The 18,397-nt window shown below is 34.7% G+C and overlaps 3 protein-coding genes across 3 annotated transcripts; all 3 read left to right on the forward strand.

Moving 5' to 3' along the window:
- Positions 1-5,210: 5,210 nt before the first annotated feature.
- LOC131806902 (uncharacterized) lies at positions 5,211-8,498 on the forward strand. The gene is made up of 3 exons (XM_059131769.1): positions 5,211-5,504; positions 5,561-5,728; positions 8,264-8,498. The coding sequence occupies exons 1-3, from the start codon at positions 5,289-5,291 to the stop codon at positions 8,411-8,413; spliced, it is 534 nt and encodes a 177-aa protein (XP_058987752.1). The 5' UTR covers positions 5,211-5,288; the 3' UTR covers positions 8,414-8,498.
- A 3,478-nt stretch (positions 8,499-11,976) lies between these two features.
- Positions 11,977-13,109, forward strand: LOC131806848 (uncharacterized). The gene is made up of 3 exons (XM_059131643.1): positions 11,977-12,192; positions 12,252-12,419; positions 12,821-13,109. The coding sequence occupies exons 1-3, from the start codon at positions 11,977-11,979 to the stop codon at positions 12,965-12,967; spliced, it is 531 nt and encodes a 176-aa protein (XP_058987626.1). The 3' UTR covers positions 12,968-13,109.
- A 3,057-nt stretch (positions 13,110-16,166) lies between these two features.
- Positions 16,167-17,809, forward strand: LOC131806891 (small ribosomal subunit protein uS4). The gene is made up of 4 exons (XM_059131733.1): positions 16,167-16,268; positions 16,467-16,713; positions 16,907-17,093; positions 17,517-17,809. The coding sequence occupies exons 2-4, from the start codon at positions 16,491-16,493 to the stop codon at positions 17,689-17,691; spliced, it is 585 nt and encodes a 194-aa protein (XP_058987716.1). The 5' UTR covers positions 16,167-16,268; positions 16,467-16,490; the 3' UTR covers positions 17,692-17,809.
- The last annotated feature ends 588 nt before the right edge of the window (positions 17,810-18,397 follow it).

The following is an 18,397-nucleotide window of genomic DNA, read 5'->3' on the forward strand; positions in this document are numbered from 1 at the left end:
CCAATGCAAATTTCAAACAATTCTGTAAAAAAATTGGCTACAATCATCAAAATACCGAATATCTGAAGGATATGGGCCATAGAAAAATCTTAACTTGTATAGAAATTGTTCAATATAAAAAGAAGAAGAACCCATTACGGAATTCGTCAACTGAATTTGATGTAATTCCATAAAAAAATGTGATCTTTATCGCCAATATACCGAATATCGGGAAGTACCTTTTTATGTGGGGCTATATGAAAACGTAGACTTATATAGATGATATTCTGTCACGTGTGATTAAAACTCAAAATGCCGAATTTTAAAATATTCTGTTAGAAAATGTGGCTAAAATCGTAAAAATTCCGAATCTGGGGAGGTAAAATTATATCGGGGCTAGACGAAACCGTGAATTTGTATAGAAAATGTTCTGCTACAGGAGATAGACTCCTTTTTGAACTATAAATGCCAAAATTTTAACTAATCCGCCAGAAACTTATGCTAAACATATTAAAGTACCGAATATGGGAAGGTACAATTATAATGGGGCTATAGGAAAATATGGACCTATATAGGCAATGTTCTGCCACAGGTGTTAGAACGTATCATAAACTCTAGATGCCAAATTTTAAACTATTTCGTTAGATAGTGTGGCTAAAATCGTCAAAATTTCGAATATCAGGAGGTACTTTTATATGGAGGCTATATAAAAACTATATATGAAAAAAAAATCGATATGGCTTATCTTCGAACTTGACCTGACTGGAGACAACAATTATTAATTACCTTTTTACCACATGCCGTTTGGACAACAGACGGACGGACATGGCTAAATCGACTTTGCATTTTACGCTGATCAAGATTAAGAAAGAGATAAAAAACTGCAACAAAGTCAAACGCCATAATTTTTACATTTTATTGAATGAAAGCAAAAAATTTCGGATATAGCATCAAATTTTAGAATAAGTTTAGATTTGTTCGAATTGGTCACGTTTGGCATGAATTATGGCCTTCAAACGGCCAATGAAGCCGTCACACGCTGCCAGAATGTTGCTCTGCGGTATTTTGGCCCATTACCGGCGAACCGCTTGCTTTAGGTGATCGACACTTTGTTTTTTTTGGTTTCAACCTTGCTTTCCGAAATACTCCAGACACAATAGTCCAACGGATTGGTATTCGGAGATTTTGGTGGCCATTGTGCGCTGGAATTGAAGCGAGGAACCTCATTTTGTAACCATTCTGAGTGCGATGGTGCTGAGTTCTGTTGGAATATCCAAAATCCGCGGCCAAAATGTTTGCGTGCCCAAGGCTTTAATACACCCTCCAGAATATTTTCGCGATAATTCTGGTGGCCAACCAAAGGTGCACATTTACAGCTGACCTCTTTGGCAAGTAAACACGATCATTTTGTTTGTTTAAAAACGGCTGGACAGCGAATGTTTTCTCATCGGAGAAAACCAAATTCGGCAGTTCACCATTTTCGGAAAAGCGAAGCAACTCTTTATCTTTTTTGAGTCCATTTTCTTCCTGTTGCGGTGAAAGTTCTTGCACTTTTTGGAATTTCAATGGCTTCACATCGTGCTCATTTTTTCCATATTTGCCGAATGGAATATTGCGATACGTTCAGCACACGAGCCATTTTTCGGCCACTGCGACGCGGGTTTCGATCAAGTCGCTTCTTTACTTTTCGAACCATTTCTGCTGATGTTGCTGATTTTTTCGTCCACTTGACGTCGATCTACGCTGCAAGTATCACGATAACAAGACACAAAACATTTATTCACATTTAAATACTGGAGTGCTCTAACGATAGCCACTTGTGGTTTTCCAGCCAAATATAAAGAAATCACACTATCACGCTTGACTTCCTTCACGAATAACTTTTTTTCTGGAAAATTCTCACCAAAATGCTTTTATACGCTTGTGAACAATGTAATGAACTGTCACTGGAACAATTTTAACAGCTGTCGGATGAATTGCTTAGAAATGACAGCAGTCTAAAATTGGTTGCAATTTGTTCATCTCACCCTGCATACTTTGTTGTGTCTTAACTGATTACTTCGATGAGCTACAACTAGAATTCGGTATTTCAGCCCTATCCACTTCACTCAATACCAATTTAGTAACATTTAGTACGCTTCGTACACTTAAAGTACGCATTTTCAAAGCAATTTCCTTATATCAACCTCGGATATCAACAGTGACCTTAATATCAAATTTCAGCTCTGTAATTTCCTCCATTACCAACTTTGGTACAATGTACTACAATTATAGTTAGGCTTTCAAAAACCAGCTCCTACTCTCAACCACAGGCAACAACATTGTCATCCATATGAAATTCCAGGATTTCAGCTCTATTCCTTAATCCAATACCCAATTTAGTACTATTTAGTAGATTCCGTAGAATTATAATACACATTTCCAAAACCAACTCCGTATCTCAATTCCAGATACCAACGGAGAACTCAATTTCAAATGTAAGGAATCCAGCCCTATTCCTCTACCCAATACCATTTGGTACATTTTAGTACTTTTCGTAAAAAATAGAACACATATCCAAAACCACCTCCGTATCTCAATTCCAGATACCAACAGAGACTTCAATACCAAATTTAAGGATTCCAGCCCTATTAATTTAACTAATACCAAATTTAGTACCATTTAGTAGTTTTCGTACAAAATAGAACGCACTTCAAAACCACCACCAAATCTCCAACACAGGTACCATCAGTAATCGAAATATCAAATTTCAGCCATTCGGTAATTTCGTACAATTATAGTACACATTCCAAAGTACACCTGAACAGCGACCCTAATATTAAATTTCAGATTTCAAGCACAAGCTGTTCACCCAATGCCAAATTGTACCTAATTTAGTATCATGTAGTACATATAAGTACGAATTTCCTACACTCCTACAGCAACCTTAATTTTAAATTTCAGGATTCGAGTTCTATCGGTTCACTCAAATTTAAATTGTACCGAATTTAGTACAATTTAGTACACATAAGTACAAATATCCAAAACTACCTCCAAATCTCAATCCTTGACTCGGACATTAATCATATTTCCAAATTTCTGTATACCAGCTCTATTGGTTTACCAAAATCCAAATTATACCAAATTTAGTACCATTTAGTGCACATAAGTACGAATTTCCATAACTACCTACATCACACAATCCAATACAAATCTTATTTCAAAATTTCAGGATTCCAACGCTACCGTTTCATCCAAAATTTTAATTGTACCAAATTGAGTACCATTTAGTACACAAGTACGAATTTCCAAAACTACCTCCAAATTCCAATCCTTGACTCCGACAGTAATCTTATTTCCAAATTTCTGGATACCAGCTGTATTGGTTTACCAAAATCCCAATTTTAGCAAATTTAGTACCATTTAGTACACATAAGTACATATTTCCATAACTTCCTACATGATACAATCCAATACAAATCTTGTATTTAATTTAGTACCATTTAGTACACATACATAAGTACGAATTTCCAAAACTATCCACATTCCTCAGCACTAGAATGCAATAGTAATTTTATTTCTAAATTTTAGAATTAGTACCATTTAGTACTTTTCGTGCACATAAGTACAAATTTCGAAAACTTCCTCCATATACCAATCCTACACTCCGCCAGTAATGTTAAGTTCAAATTTCAGGATTCCAGCATCATCCGTTCCTCCAAATTCAAATTGTACTAAATTTAGCACCGTCTGGTACTTTTCGTATACACTTCCAAAACTACCTCCTTACATCGACTCTGCTCCCCAATCTTGATTCCGATCCCAAATTTCAAGTTTTAAGGTCTAGCCGTTCACATGATACGAAATGGTACCAAATCTGATAAATTTTAGTATTTTTCGTACACTTATGGGGAGAATTTCTAAAAACCCTTTAGTACATCTATACTTCACTCCATCAGTCCATCAGTGGCCCTCATTTTTAATTTAATTCAAATGCAAAGAGTAACATACTGAGTACCCTTTAATACTTTTCGTAACGTTCTAGGACGAATTTCCATAAAACCCAGCCTTATCTGACCCCTTGGCACCAAGAGTGACCCTCACCCAAAATTTGAAGATTGTACCTGCAGCCGTTTCGTCTGGGCGTTGATGAATCCTTAAGTCTTTCAGTCAGTCAGTTAATTACTTTACACTTTTCATACCCTCCACCATACATATTAAGGAGGGTATATTAAGTTCGTCATTCCGCTTGTAACTTATCATTTTAGACCCAACAAAGTATATATATATATATATATATATATATATATATATATATATATATATATATATATATATGTATATATATATATATATATATATATATATATATATATATATATATATATATATATATATATATATATATATATATATATATATATATATATCCGTCTGTTGTGATCACGCTAGAGTCAAAACGAATAAAGATAGGAAATTTAATTTTGCACCGATCTGTCTTTTGTCTGCAGGCAGGTCAAGTTCGAAGATGAACTTTATCGGTCCACGATATCCTATAGCCCCCATACAATGGTGCCCCCCCCTCATATTCGGTATTTTTATGACTTTACTCACATTTTTCAATGGAATAGTCAGAAAATCCACACAAGGAGTTCCATCGGAGTACTCTATCCCCTGGAAGAGAATTGTCTACATATATACGTTTTAGTATAGCACCCATTTAAAGCTTCCCCGAGATATTCCGTATTTTCAGGATTTTCGCGACATTATTCACCGAAATGGCGCCAAATTTCGTATTTGAAGTTCGTAATCGGGGCTGCAATCTATGTCGTAGTATTGTCTATGCAGGTCCACGTCTTAGTATAGCCCCCATACAATGGTACCACCCTCTGATGTTGATGATATTAACGACATTATTCACCGGAATTGTTTCGAATTTCGTATTTGAGGTTCGGAATCGTTACTATAGCCTATGACAAAAAATTACTTATTCTGAACAACGTCTTCATTTGAGCGGAATTTTTAGACGGAATTCAAAATTCAATTAAACAAAACAAACAGATGTACAAGCCATTCAGGTGGATATCTTTTCCCCCAACTTTCCCACGCTTATACTACCTTGCATTCATTCTCGCCGCAATCACTTCTCATGTTTACATTGTACGAGGTGTTACACACGTATAAAACTCTGGAACCGAGGTTAACAGTTTTCAACTCTGATTCATATCGATATTTTTTTCAATTTTTTTTTAATTACAATTTTGTACTGACCAAAGAGCCGTTTCATTCATCCGATACGTAAACATTTGGGATCAGTCGCTTTCGTACCAATGCCAAAAATTGTAGTATCCCGTTACATCGTTCTGGGGGTGTTCACTTTTATGACACTCACTGCTGGAAATGTTCGATTCACAAACCTAAAATGCGACTCGCTCGACCCGAAATTTTCAATAGTTGAAAAATGCAATTTGAAACTAATACGTCGCGGTGTTGTTGGCCTAAATATCACTGTTAAGTTGCTCCAGATACCCGTCACAAATGTTTCGGTAAGTTTTCAGTTCTAATTGAGATACTAGACGCACTAATTAATTGTTTTCTTTAGATAAGTTTGTCTTTCTTCAAAAAGTCGAATGGTTATCAGCCGTATTTCTACAATACCTCAGCAGATTTTTGTAATTTTTTAAAAAATCGCCAAAAATATCCGATTTTGCAAATTGTAGCCAATTATATGCTTCGCAATACCAACATAAATCATACGTGTCCATTTGATGTAAGTACCACTATTATGGAGATTATAGCTCTAAGAAATCGGGCAAATATGAATTTTTTTTTCTTAATTCGGAAAAGAACTCTGCACAAGTTTCTGGTGTCGAATTCACAATGAACTCGGACCAAAATTTAGTGAGATTGCCCTAGACTCTGAAAGTTTTTCTTCGGAAAATAATCGGAAAGAACATTAGAGTTTCTGACGAATTCGATTAGAGTTCACAAAAGGAAAAAAAGAAAATTCGAAACATTTTTGATTGTTTTATTGGAAATTCGCAAAATTTTCGGATGTTTGATCCGAAATTCGAAAAAATCTGAGTTTATCCTACAGTTTTATTCGAAAATTGGGGAAAAAGTCCATTAAACCATTCGAAAATCGGATAAATATAGGATGCTTGATACGAAATTCGGCAAAGGGTCGGATGTTTGATACGAAATTCTTAGAATTTTCTGATGTTTGATACAAGGCTCGGAAAAAATATGAATAATTTTTATAGTTTTATCCGAAAATGTTCGAAATTTGAAAAATTAAAAATGCAGAAGTTCCCAATTCTGATGTCGAATACGAAACAAAATTGTGTGGTATTGCCTAATGTGCTGAAAGTTTTTTTTCGGAAAACTAGAGAAGAACATTACAGTATCGCGATGAAATTCGCAAAAGAAAAATTCGGAACAGTTTCGTATGTTTGATAGGAAATTCGGAAAATTTCTGATGATTCGGAAAAAAAACTGAATTTGTTCTATAGTTTTATCCGAAAATCGGAAAAATTCGATTAAAACATTCAAAAATCGGAGAAATTCAGGGTGAGATAACAAAACTTCAATAAAGTCAAAAAGCCATCATTTTTAAATTTTTTTAAAAAAATTTATTGAACGGAAGCAAAAAATGTCGGAAATAGCATCAAATTTTAGAATATGTTTAGATTTGTTCGAATTGGTCACCTTGGCACGAATTATGGCCTTCAAACGGCCATTGAAACTGTCATACGCTGCCCGAATGTTGCTCTGCGGCATTTTGGCCAATTACCGGCGAAGCCCTTGCTTGGGGTGATCGATACTTTGGTATTTTTTAGTGCCAATCTTGCTTTCCAAAATACTCCAGACACAATAGTCCAACGGATTGGAATCTGGAGATTCTGGTGGCCATTGTGCGCTGGAAATGAAGCGAGGAATCTCATTTTGTAACCATTCTTAAGTGGCACGTGCTGAGTGCGATGGTGGAATGTCCAAGGTCTGCGGCCAAAGTGTTTGCATGTCCAAGGCTTTAGAACACAGCCTCCAGAATATTTTCGCGATAATATTCGGCAATTATTCTGATGCCACTGTCGATTAATATGAGCGGAGAGCGACCATCGGGTGTTTAGCGGCCCACACCATCACCATGGTCGGCGCTTGAGTTCTGGTGCACATTTTCAGCTGACCTCTTTGGCAAGTAAACTCGATCATTTTGTTTGTTTACAAACTGCTGGACAACGAATGTTTTCTCACCGGAGAAAACCAAATTCGGCAGTTCACCACTTTCGGCCAATCGAAGCAACTCTGGCTCTTTTGAGTTCATTTTTTCTTTTTGTTGCGGTGTAATTTCTTGCACTTTTTGGGATTTCAATGGCTTTACCTCGAGCTCATTTTTCAATATTTTCCGAATGGAATATTGCGATATGTTCAGCTCACGAGCCATTTTTCGGCCACTGTGACGCGGGTTTCGATCAAGTCGCTCCTTTACTTTTCAAACCATTTCTGCTGATGTTGCTGTTTTCTTCCACTTCCGTCCACTTCCTTGACGTCGGGCTACACTACTAGTATCACGGTAACGAGCGATGGTACGAGACACAAAAGATTTATTCGCATTTAAATGCTAGAGTGCTATAACGATAGCCACTTGTGGTTTTCCAGCCAAATATAAAGAAATCACACTATCACGCTTGAATTCCATCACGAATAACTTTTTTTCTGGAAAATTCTCACCAAAATGCTTTTGTACGCTTGTAAACAATATAATGAGCTGTCACTGGAATAATTTTAAAAGCTGTCGGACGAGTGGCTTAGAAATGACAGCAGTCTGAAGTTGGTTGAAATTTTTTCATCTCACCCTGTACACAATGGAATTGATAGTGAAAGATCATGTTTAGACTACTAAATCCACTCGATTTCAAATGTCAATTTCCATAGTAGAAGAATACAGGGAACATTGATATGTCAAAATTTTGAAAATGTTTTGCCAAAAATAAGTACATTTTTATATGTCTTCTTATCCGACGCCATCCGAAGGTTGTTATGAAATTTTATAATTTTTCATTCAACATATTCAGTTCCAAAATCGGCAGTTCATTGTCCCAGCCGCTGTTTCGATGCGACTCCCGTGCTCATTAATCCAGTGGATAGTATTTGACATATACGATACGGAATTGACAGTTACTTTGTATTTAAACAATTATCCGAAATTTAAGTTAAACTTCATTTAATTCTAAACAATTATTTTACGATGGACAGTATCACATGTTCGTAATTATTTTTAATTAAAATTTGAATTTATTTCTAGCATGATATCATCGCCGAAAATCTAGTGTTGGATAAAAATATTTTCAAACTTTTGCCTTTCGCTGTCGGAGATTATATGATGCGGCTAATGGTGAGCGCCTATAACGATTTGAAATGTGAAATTAAATATTATCTTAGCATCTACAATTGAAAGCAGAAGAACAATTAACAGAGAAATTATAAAGAATTGATGTACATCCAACTTTTACAAATACAATTTGCCAAATAAATGTTTGGAAAAGGTTGAAAAGTTGACAAATTTAAAGTTTTTTTTTATTAGTTCTATTTACTTTTTTATTAAATTTGATTATGTATTATTGCTATATTTTATAGAAATCGTTCCTAATCTAATTGATTGGATTGGGATGTATCAAACCTTAGCACTTTAACTGCGGCTTTTAGTACATTTATGCTATTGTCTTGTGTGTTTAGGTAGACGCGTCGACGCAGCTGCTGAGACAATCAACTGTCAAACCAATTTTGGAATTGAAAATGGTGAATGAAAAATTATTTACATTTGTAGAAATGTTTGAAAAACACGTATTATAATAACCTCCGAATGATGTCGTATAAGAAAACATATAAAAATCTACTTATGTCTACAATGTTTTCAAGGTTTATGTATTTACCTGTATTCTTCAAACCATGGATACAAAAATTATGTATAAAGAAGTAAAAATACCGGGTCAAACTTTTAATACTCTCCACCATTGAGAAGGAACTTTAAAATTTTCCAAAAAATTCCGTCGAAAAATACCGCTCAAAGGAAATAGGGGTTATACGAAGACGTGGTCCTGCATATACAATTTTTGTCTTAGGCGAACTTTAAATACGAAATTGGTGCCGTTATAGGTAGGCAATATGAAGACGTGGACCTACATAGATAATTTCCGCCATAGGTTGTAGAACCCATTATGAGCTTCAAATATGAAATGTGAAACAATTCCGGCGAATACTGTTCTTAAAATCATCAAAATACCGAATATCCGGAGGTATCGTTATATGGGGGCTTATACAAAGGTTCACGCAACCGCCTGTGAAACCGCTTTTCAATTAAATATAAATCAAGAACAGATAGTCGAAAAATCTCTTCTGTGTAGCGCAAAATTTGCACAGCGTTTTCCCTTCACAACAGAGTTAGATAAATCCTAAATTATGAAATTTTTGGCCTAAAAGGTACAAGTATAGACCAAGTAAAGTTCAATACAAAATCTTTATATTTCGAGAAAGTCATAATTAAATACGTCCACATCTGTCGGCCCCCTGTTGGAAAGGTCAATGGTGAATAAAGCAGCTATCAGACGATAAGAGTTTTACATATGTAGTGTCAAATGTTCCATTTGTAGAAGTTGCACACATTGTGTGATACATGGACGACATTTCAATTGTGAAATACATGAGCAAGTACATGCATACTCTTTCGATCATAGCGAGACCTATTTTCGTAGAAAAAACATAATTTCATCAAATGTGGTGTTTGTTCATTGTTTAAAAATATATAAAAATAAATTTGCGGTAAAAAGTCATCAATTATATATTATTTATTTTTTAGAAAATGCAATGTAACCATGGTAAAATTAAAAAGGTAGTCATTTCAAATAAGCATATCCATCTCTGCATTTTCTGCAATTTTTCTTGTCAAATTTCACTGAATAAAAAAACAGGTTCCCATCTCTGATTTCTGTGTATACAATGGATGTATAAACATAAATTTTTTCAATGAGATGTCGAATAAATAACTTTAAAAAAATATTGTAAACATATGATTGCATGACTCTACCTTATTAATTCTTCCATGAATGTAAACAAAGGAATTAGAAAAGAACATATGCAAGGGTGTGATAGCAAGAATTATGACTCACATCATAGTAGAAAAATACAGGTAAATAAAATTTGAAATAGTCCCGGTAAATAATGTCTCAAAAACCATCAAAATACCGAATATCGAGAGGTACCGTTATATGGGGGCTATACGAAAACGTGGACCTGCACAAACAATTTTCTGTTAGGATGTAGTATCAATTACGAACTTTAAATGCGAAATTTGAAACAATTCCGGTGAATAATGTCTCTAAAATCGTCAAAATACCGAATATCGGGAGGTACCGTTATAAGGGGGGACCTACATGGCCCATTCACAATACCAAAAGTCCTGCAGACATAAGATACATTTGAGTAAAATTTTATCAATCTACTTCAATTCGTTCGGAAGCTAGAGTGATTTCCACAGACGGATAGACAAGCGGACGGACATCGGTAAATCGACATAGAATTTAATTCTGATCAAGAATATATATACATGAGTATTTCGAGAAGTTACAAACGGAATGACAAAGTTAATCCACCATACTATGGAGGGTATAACAAGTAAAAAAGCTGTAAGTTCGGCGGGGCGGGGGGTACCCTCCACCATTTGGTACAAATTTGGCAATTTCCAAAAAAAAACCGTTAAAAATTCAGTTATAATCTTAAAAATACCGAATGCTTATACGACGACGTGGGCCTGCATAGGCAACTTTTGTCATAAATTATTACAATATTTAAATGCGAAACTTGAAGAAAAATCTGTTTATAATGTAGCTAAAATCGTCAAAATACCGAATATGGGGGGTACCGTTAAATGGGGGCTATACGAAGACGTGGACCTGCACAGACAATTTTCTGGCATGGGATGAAGTATCCATTACGAACTTCACATGCGAAATTTGAAACAATCCCTGTAAATAATGTCGCTAAAATCATTAAAATACCGAATATCGGGGGGTACCGTTATATGGGGGCTATATGAAGACGTGGACCTACATGGCTCATTTTTTGACTTTAGATGAAGCATCCATTACGAACTTCAAATACCAAATTTGAAACGATTCCGGTAAACAATGTCGCTAAAATCATCAAAATACCGAATATCGGGGGGTACCGTTATGTGAGGGCTATATGAAGACGTGAACCTGCACAGATAATTTTCTGTCTTAAGCTGTAGTATACATTACGAACTTCAAATACCAAAATTGAAATAATTCCGGTGAATAATGTCGCTAAAATCATCAAAATACCGAATATCGGGAGGTACCGTTATATGGGGGCTATATGATAACTTGGACCTACATGGCCCATTTACGAACTTAACCTGCCTACTGGGAAAATATACATGTATGCAAAATTTTAGCCTTCTATCTCAATTTGTTCGAAAGATAGCGTGATTACAACAGACAGACAGACAGACGGACAGACAGACAGACGGACATGGCTAAATCGTCTTAGAATTTTACGCTGATCAAGAATATATATACTTTGTTGGGTCTGACATGAATATTTCAAGGAGTTACAAACGGAATGACAAAATTAATATACCCTCCATAGTATGGTGGAGGGTATAAAAATATGATTTTTTTAGAGTGTGTAAAGCAGTATTATTGTCCTATGGTAAATCTGGTTGAATAAATCCGCATTAAGCTAATTGGAGTTAATCCCGATAATATATTGTATCGAAACAATATATGTAATACTATTTTCCCGCACATTTTCACAAAACCAATCCATTTATATTGACACTACGTGGCATGGGCCATACAAATTATTGGCATTAAAATTGTTTTGATTGCAAATTGATTTTTAATTACCTTTTTTGACATGGACAAATATTAAATGAATACTCTCAACGCAGACGTTTTTCTGGTATTTGCATATAACTGATCATTCACATTCGATCTAATGCCAAATATTTTCGAAACATCTTACATCATTCTATGGGTGTTCACTTTGACAACACTGACATTGGCAAATGTTCGATTCACAAATCTAAAATGTAACTCACTCGATCCGACATTTTCAATAGTTGAAAAATGTAATTTGAAGCTAATACGTCGTGGAACTGTTGGTCTAAATGTCACTGTTAAATTACTTAAAACGCCCGTTTCAAGTGTTTCGGTAAGTTATGCATTAATTTAAATACCCTTTTTCGTAATTTAATATTTCAATATTAATAGGTTAATGTTGCTTTCTTTAAGAAATCAAATGGCTATCAACCGTATCTGTACAATACTTCGGCCGATTTTTGTAATTTTTTAAAACAACGTCAGAAATATCCCATTTTGCAAGTTCTGGCCAATTATATGCTGCACAGAACCAATATAAATCACACGTGTCCATTTGATGTAAGTACTGTCGTATCATTAAGGTGACAACACATTAAACGGTTTTTTTGACTGGCAAGTCATCAGCTGGCTTCTTCGGAAAAGAACAAAGAAATCGAGCTAAGTCAACCTAAAACTCCTTTGTTTCTCTACGAAGAAGCCAGCCTTTGGCTTAAACCACTCAGAAAAGAGTTTTATGTATTCTCACCTTTAGTTTTTAGAATGTATAGTTCAAATAGTTCCCATAAAAAAATTGGATTTAGTTACGTAAACGAGAGATCCCTTTTCAAGTACCCATTGTGATGTGGGGTAGCATATTGTCAAAATCGTCTAACTTTGATTCTTGTTTCGATATTTGTGTTTTTGTTTTCACTTCGAGTTCACATCTCTGTTTATATACAAGTGTTTTTATTTATTTCCAGCATGACATCATTGCCGAAAATCTAGTATTGAATGAAAATATTTTCAAATTGCTGCCTTTGGGTAATGGCGAATATATGTTTCGCATAATGGTGGGTGCCTACAATGATTGGAAATGTGACATTAAATGCTATTTTAGTATTTTCTAATAAAATTTATCGGAAAGTGCTAATTGTCGCAATTGTCATTACACCTCCGATGTTTTTCACCACAGAAGTTCAACAAATTTATTTTATGAATGTTACCAAAATAAGCCGATCATAAAAATTTTCAAACTTGAACAAATTTAACATTGACAGAAGTTATTGGTGTTGTCTATATGTCTGTAATTAAAAAACGTTAGAATTGGAAGTTTCCTTTAGTTTTTAATATTTTGTTGTGATTTTGTTTGGTTCTCTTGAAAATATGAACTGTGGTAGAATAAAACGCTTTTATGACTGGCTTAAGTCATCGGCTCCTTTGTTCCTCAACGAAGAAGCCAGCCGATGACTTAAGCTGGGAATACATAAAGCGCTTATTTGACTGGCTTAAGTCATCGGCTGGCTTCTTCGTAGAGGAACAAAGGAGTTTTAGGTTGACTTAGTTCGAATTTGACCCTAGGCTCCTTTGTTCATTTCCGAAGAAGCTAGCCGATGACTTAAGCCAGCCAAATAAGCACTTTATGTATTCCCAGCTTTAAGGCAGTCAAAAAAGCGTTTTATGTATTTTCACCTTAAAACGCTTTTCCGATTGGCCTAAGTCATCGGCTGGCTTATTCGTAAATGAACAAATGAATTTTAGGTTTATTCAGTTCGATTTTGGCCCTGCACTCCTTTGTTCTTTTCTGCAGAAACCACTTGTCGGGAATGAACTCTATTGTCCATCTTTTTTAAAGGCAGTATAAAGACCTTGAGGAAAACTGTTTTAATCAAAGGATGGGATTGCTAGAAAAGCGTTGGACGAAATATATTAAAGTTTCAGGAGATTATATTGAAAAATTGATAGGCTAAGAAGTTTCCAGACCTCCCTCGTAAGAATTTGAGATGAGAGATTATGACACTATGATATTCCATTTCTTAAACGCAATATTGGGTTATTTTTATTTATATTGTGAAAATAGAGCACATATTTTTACAAATATGGAAACAACTTCCGATTTGTTTTTTGATAGATTCTCGCAGCAGCGCATGGTAGAAGAATACAGGTAGTCGCATCGACACAGCTGCTGGGACAATGAACTGTCCAACTGAAAATTTTGAATGAAAAATTATTCAAATCTATAAAAAAAAATTGAAAAATTCATATCATAACAACCTCCGATTGGTGTCGTAAGAGGAAAAATATAAAAATCTACATATTTTTGAAAAAAAAAAAAAACAGTTTTAAAATGTTTGATGTATTAAGCTGGGAATACATAAAGCGCTTAAGCTGGAAATACATAAAGAGCATATTTGGCTGTCTTAAGTCATCGGCTGGCTTCTTCGTAGATGAACAAAGGAGTTTTAGGTTGACTTAGTTCGATTTTGGCCCTAGGCTCCTTTGTTCATTTCCGAAGAAGCCAGCCGATGATTTAAGCCAGTCAAATATGCTCTTTATGTATTTCCAGCCTTATTTGGCTGGCTTAAGTCATCGGCTGGCTTCTTTGGAAATGAACAAAGGAGCCTAGGGCTCTGATTTTCGTCGTATAAAAAACATTTAAAAATCCACTTATTTTTTTATAAAAAAAATTTAAAATTTTTGACATATCAATGTTCCCAATCGTTGATGCATCTACCTATATTCTTCTGTCATGATTACAGCCATAAAAAAGCTTTCTACATGTTCACACCTTAATTGTTATTTATTTTTTAAAGAACAACGTTGCAAATGGGAAATTCTTTATTTGTTGATAATATTTTAAATAAAATATGATATCTTTGCGAGCTTTATTTTTTATGCTGGACATTGTTTTGAGAAATCAACTGATCGCCTGCAGGATATTCTTATTTGAAATGACTTTACCTTATAAATTTTATTGTTTTGTAAACAAACAAATTTAACTTATCTATGCTGTAAAGCAGCAAGTACATAAGAAGTTTGAAGTCATGGCTAGGCATATTTTGTGAAATTTCATAAAGGGAGTACAGAGCCTCACTAAAATCCTGCCGTCGTTATCCATTATAACTTGACATTAATATGCCTAGCCTTGACTTCAAGCTTTTTATGTACTTGCCCCTTAAGAATCTACTATTATTGCATTTTTTTCGATATCATAAAAAGAAAATAGGTTATCTTAGTAAACACTTTTAAATTCTTGCAGTTCCGGAACAGACCACTATTGTTTGCTAAAAAAAAACAAGTTATTAAAATGGTTACCAACAATAGATAATGAAAACGCAAAGGAAAATATAGAAAAATAATTTTATAGCGGATGATAAGCTATTTGGTTTATTTAGGTGTCAAATCCAGCTAAAAAAGTGTGCATCCGTGTAACACCATTGCCTATGCCCATATCAATTAAAGGTGCAGGAATAATAGTTAATTTTTGCAGACGTTTGCTCGGTTCCAGAAATTGCAAGAATGTACTAGTTTTGCAATTTTTTTCGATATCATAAAGAAAAATTCGGTTATCGTACTAAAATGTTTTATATTCTTGCAGTTCTGGAACAGAACAGTATCTTTGTGCATGGGAACGGTTCATGTTTTGTTTGTTTTTTTTTTTATTTATTTTATTTATTTTTTTTTTTTTTTGTAAAATGTAAGAATTAATAAACTGCTTCAAAATATTTCGGCTCTTAAGATTTTGCCTAAGTTGTTTTGGTGGATCAGTTGTTATCTTAAAAAATAATTCGCAAAATGCTCTTCGTTTACTTTTTGAAATTTTTTCTCTCTCTCGAGAGAGAGAGAAAGTCGTATTTTTCAAAACAATTTCTTAATGAATAAATGCCAGAGCAAATGGCGTAAAAAATCTTATTTCATAAACATCCATAACTAAATTTGTCATATAAATAAAAAGTAGAATAAATTGCAGTTGTAGCAATCATTTCTGAATGCTCAAAAAACGAATAAAAAGCTTTTTTCTGTTCAAGAACCTTGATGAATGTAAAAATTTTAGTACGATAACCAATTTTGGCATAGTGTTATAATGTAATTGCACATTTACATTTAACCGGATTTAGTAAACCCTGTGGATTTAAATCGACAATTCCATAGCGTACACAAATAAATCCTCACAAATGAGAGTAAACTGACAATAAGTTCTAAGGAGAATATTCTATAATTAAAATTTTATTTTAACTTTACATTTATCTAACATTGGCAACTCTTCTAAAAGAAAATAAAAAAGTAGTTTATTCGATTTCACCGGTAATCGATTTCCATTTCAACATTCCGATTTTTATGCCATCAAAACACGATAAATCGATTAGACAAAAGTCAACGTACGTATCCCTATCGCTTTCTTTCTTTCTTTGTTGAATCGTCAAACCGAATGTACGTAAAGATTTTTGTGTTAAAAAAAAATTGAAAAATTAGTAAAATAAATGAACTTTTCATAAATAATAAAAATAAAACATTAAAGTATTTCGTTAAATTTTCCATTTGCATTAACAATCGAAAGAAAATATGCAATGATGTTGGTGATATTTGTGGATTAAAGAGCTAACCTCTTATTTTGTCTACCCATTGCAGTATTCGGCTTGAGTTGGTAACAGCATGGTGAACGGACGTATCCCTTCGGTCTTCTCGAAGACCTATGTCACTCCTCGCCGTCCTTATGAAAAGGCCCGCTTGGATCAGGAATTGAAGATCATTGGTGAATATGGTCTCCGTAACAAGCGTGAGGTCTGGCGTGTCAAGTACGCTTTGGCTAAAATCCGTAAAGCCGCTCGTGAATTGTTGACTTTGGAAGAGAAGGATGAAAAGAGATTGTTCCAAGGTAAGAAAATGTTCGCTGCAGCCGATAGATACTTCTTGGAAATGATGATTTAGTAATTTATAATTTTTCTGACACTTCTTGTCTGAATAAAAATCATTGACGATATTAACACGCTGAAGATTTTTGGCTTAAAATCCCATGATTATCATTCTTAATAATTTGTTAACTAAACATGAATTTGTTTTTCTTCCAGGTAACGCTTTGTTGCGTCGTTTGGTTCGAATTGGTGTGTTGGATGAGTCCCGCATGAAGCTCGATTACGTTTTGGGTTTGAAAATCGAAGATTTCTTGGAACGTCGTCTCCAAACTCAAGTCTTTAAATTGGGATTGGCCAAATCCATTCATCACGCCCGTGTCTTGATCCGTCAACGTCACATTCGGTAAATATTCTCCTTTCTGATATGATGGACAGAAAAATTGTTTGCAGTTGTTAATGGACAGCTAAGACATTTCACTGGTCCCCATGTGTTAATTCGTTATGCACAAATGCAAAATGTGTTCAGTAAGACCACTTGGGAGTCGAACAATTTACCCTGAGTGTTTTGGAGGTATGGGGTATTTTGTACCGGCTCTCAACGTCTTTTGGTATTGGTTTTCCTTGGCCCCGCCATGCTATTGTGGGTGTACAGAAACCAATTGAGTTTAGGTCCAGCCTAAACACTCAGCCGAGTAAGTTGGGAAGAAAACTCAAAGAAAATACAACAAAACTGAACCATATATTGAAAAGAAGCTCTTAAAAGAACCTCCTTTTCTCAAAACAGTATTGCAAATTTACTAATATCGTTTTATTTTCCTTTCTACAGCGTCCGCAAACAGGTGGTCAACATTCCCTCATTTGTGGTCCGTTTGGATTCCCAAAAACACATTGACTTCTCCTTGAAGTCACCCTTCGGTGGCGGCCGCCCTGGTCGCGTGAAGAGGAAGAACATGAAGAAGAACCAAGGTGGTTCTGGTGGTGCCGAAGAAGAAGAAGATTAAACTGGAAATGTGTCGTCTTCATCTTTTTGCTTAAGGACCTAAACAAAGTTCATCTGTTTGCTTGGTTTTTTTACGTGATTAATTAGATAAGCAAATAAAGAACGTTTTAATTTGTAAATGTTTGGTTTTTATTAAATTTTTATGAAAAGGGAATTGATTTAGAATTAGGTTAGGTTGAAAAGAGGGGCGAGGCGATTCTCCACATGTACTGTTGGCATACACAATACCAGTATAGGCCTGTTGTGCTCTCTAGACTAAGGGTTTCTGAATTAAAGGACTTGGAATTAAATATACTATTTTGTGGGAATTGATTTTTTTTTTTACCAATATCTTACGAACAACAAAAGGCATATGCCTATGTCACTTTACCTTCTTCACCATCATATATCTGATATTTTTATAGGTTTTTCCGTAAGCTTTCAAATGATACTGCATAAATCTGTTCTGTAAAACCAGATTTTGTATTCGAACTTTCTGGTCAAGCAAACGGGTATTTCCCACGAAAAGGCTACCTTCTCGTAATCTGGGTGCAAATTCTAACATCGAAATATTTTGTAGAATTTTTCAAAATTATAATTATTCAAATACCAAATTTGAAAAGAATCCGGCGAATAACGTCGCTAAAATCATCATAATACCGAATGTCGAGAGTTACCGTTATATGGGCGTTATACGAAGACTCGGACCTGCACACGCAATTTTTTGT

Source organism: Musca domestica, unplaced genomic scaffold (genome assembly GCF_030504385.1).
Source record: "Musca domestica strain aabys unplaced genomic scaffold, Musca_domestica.polishedcontigs.V.1.1 9, whole genome shotgun sequence".
In the NCBI taxonomy this organism is placed as follows: domain Eukaryota; kingdom Metazoa; phylum Arthropoda; class Insecta; order Diptera; family Muscidae; genus Musca; species Musca domestica.